The sequence below is a fragment of the Halyomorpha halys genome, unplaced genomic scaffold (assembly GCF_000696795.3).
Source record: "Halyomorpha halys isolate HHAL.00 unplaced genomic scaffold, Hhal_1.1 Scaffold267.1, whole genome shotgun sequence".
Lineage (NCBI taxonomy): Eukaryota > Metazoa > Arthropoda > Insecta > Hemiptera > Pentatomidae > Halyomorpha > Halyomorpha halys.
In genome coordinates, this window is record NW_027111312.1 from 852,712 (window position 1) to 855,789 (window position 3,078).

The 3,078-nt window shown below is 30.3% G+C and overlaps 1 protein-coding gene across 1 annotated transcript in view; it reads right to left on the bottom strand.

Moving 5' to 3' along the window:
• The window catches only part of LOC106680552 (uncharacterized), a 272,179-nt gene extending 270,041 nt beyond the window's left edge, over positions 1–2,138 (bottom strand). Inside the window, exon 1 of the mRNA XM_067049328.1 lies at positions 1,981–2,138. Coding sequence (XP_066905429.1) covers positions 1,981–2,038 — 58 coding nt within the window. The 5' untranslated portion in view covers positions 2,039–2,138. The remainder of the gene's footprint in view (positions 1–1,980) is intronic.
• Positions 2,139–3,078: the final 940 nt, after the last annotated feature.

Below are 3,078 nucleotides of genomic sequence, written 5' to 3' on the forward strand. Positions count from 1 at the left end.
TGTTTCAAATAAGGCCAACCAGTGAAGTTAAAATTAGTGAAAATTACTTTTCGGGAATTTACAATTGTATTTTGAGTTTATATATAATTATAAATTATAATAGTTGAATTTCAGAAAAATCAATCTTAATACAAAAAATAATACAATATTTATATATGCATATTGCTATATACAACTTTAATCCTGAATAATATACATGGTAGAGCGTGCTATCGAAAACGTATATATTTTTATGGTATAGGAAAACTAAAAATAAATAAATAATATCAATTTATTTCTATATTTTTATTCTATTTTGAACAATATATTATTGACGAAAACAGACTCGCATAGATGTCCTTTCGAAAGTTAGCTTAAATAACAGTAAGTTAACTGATATACGCAAACATTGTAATGTTAATAATTGATAAAAACAAGGTTAATATTGAATTTTTATTGGTGACTTTAACGTATTGAATTTTTCGAAAAATAGTCGTGTAGGAGGGATCGTTTTTTTTTTTTAAATGAAAATAATAATAAAAAAAATCTTTTCAACGTCAAAAGAAAAATCACTGATCACACTAAAAATAAAAAGTTTTAAAACTATCTGAAGTAACCAGAACAGATTTTAAAAAAAAATAGTTCCATAAATTCATTAACTGTTACAAAAGCCATAAAGGGAATGGCACAAACCCATCCAAAGTGGGAAAGTCAGGGAGGGTGGAAACGCCTAGAACCCTTAGCATCGACCACAAGCGGTCAAAGCACTTAACAGCACCTCTTCCCCAATAAAATATATATACATTTTTTTTTATACATAGTACTCTCATATTTTCTCCCGTAATCTCTGAAATACTCACAAAAACACAAACAACCATATTGTACCTCAAGCTCAATGAATACCCTATTGCGATGTATATAAAACAGATTGTTTTATCAAATAATAGCCAAGTAAACACAATATAATCCTATGTATTCAATATCGAGAGGAAGTGGGGTCAACGTACAAAACGAACCATGCTAAAATTCCACCTCTGTATTTGGCCATATGTATAAAATTATTTCGATTAAAAAGTTTAAACTTTTCTCAATGCAACTAGAGTTCGAAATTTTACTTTTAATACTCAAGCTATATGAATAATTATCTAATCTTATATAAATTTATCACAGTTGTTTCTTAACGCCGTTTTAAATTGGTATGTATATCATTTCTGTTTATCTTGCTCCCTTGATGCTATATAAAATTAAGATTTGTATAAGAGTTATTGTAATAGAACAAAATTTTTTAATAACCAATGAATGTGAATTAAATTAAAAATAATTATATAATTCCATTTCAATCCAACCAATTTATTTATAATTGGTTCGAAAAGGAAAAAAATATCAATTTAATTTCTTTTCATCTTTTCATTTTTTAAATACTACATTTTAGTTTAGTTATCCTATGATTTTATTTTTCTTAATTTAAATATTCATGTAACGAAGTATGCTTATTTTCAAACCAAAATAAATAAAGTTAAAATTTTACTTAATATTTACAAAAAAAGGTAGAGTTATGAAAATAATTTTATCTAACTATGAATCTCCTTTACATCATAGTTTGGAAAATATATTCCGTTCTACTAAGGCCTATAATAATAATAATAAATCATAAAAAAAAAAATTATAATTTTTTATATAGTCTTTTTTTAAGACTAAAATTTGTAATTTAACAGTGCACTTATAATTCAAAATTGTGATAATCTTCTTATTCTACAAAAAAAAATGTATAGATGTATTAATTTTAACTCGAGGTTGATGTTTAGGAGGAAGGAAAATAAATTGATTATTATCGTTTTTAGGTTGTTTTTGTAATAAATAATTTTAATACGATTCTAAGACTAATAATACGACATTTCTTTTTTCCAAAAGTAGGTCAAAAAATTTCAAAATTCATGTCAACATTGATGTAGATATTTGAAAAAATAAAATAAAAATGTTGCTAATATAAAATGTACATACCATTTCCTATAGGGATGGGTAACTTCCTCCACCTGGTCTTCCTGCCTTTCTTGCCCATGACGACGGTGGCGCGGTGGCCTTTCGCCGGACACAGATACAACGTTCACTGTCCGGAGGCTCGGGCAAGACTGAACGCCGGGATGAGCCGGCGCAGGCGCTACAACCTGTCGATACAAACTCCCTACCCTTCCTCCGTACTACCCCTATTCTACCAGTCCGTCTGTCCTCACCTCTCGCAATATTGCCCTACATTTTATTATCAATTTGCGGAGTATGATTTCCGTGAATAGAGACAATATTTCAATATTCAATTAATTCATGATTCATGATGAATAGGAACCGGTAGGTTAACTAAGGTCGGATACGCCCCGACACCTCGGGGTCCAAAGAAAACCACTATCCTAAGCATTTTTCCCCACCAGATGCAATATGTATCAGACTAATTTTTTTGCCTAATCTTGAAAAACTAACTTCAATGCATTTACTACTCCTTCTTATATCATAAGCAAAACGAGAACTGTACATAGATATATTATGGTCCTATAGATCTCTATTCCGGGATCTATAATACCATAATGTATATTTCACTCTTAGTGGAAATGGATTTTGGCCAATAAGTTTCAAGTGAAAGGTAATTTCAAGAAGAAATGGTGAATCTCAATTTCGATTCTTAAATTCTTACTTAAAATTATTTCCAATAAATCTCACCAAATCACATTTACCCTTCGTCGTAGGCCAATGACCTCTTGCCCTATAGTATCCTTTAATAATACCCCACTTGTTCCTATCGAACAGATCCGTAACTTAGGACTACATCTCGACAAACGACTGACATGGAATCCTCATACAAGACTGAAAAGACAAGAAACTGCAACATTTACTAGATAAACGGTCTAAATTGCCAATCAAAAAGACTGATCTACACGACTATTATAAGGCCTATACGACATACGGAGTTGAGCTTTGGGCTCCACTAAACCATCAAATTCCTCCCCGAATCCAATCCTTACTGTCCAAAATCCTTCGTAAAATCCTCAATACTCCTTACTTTGTCACAAATCAAGTCATCCATTATGACCTCAATGTTCCATATGTTGC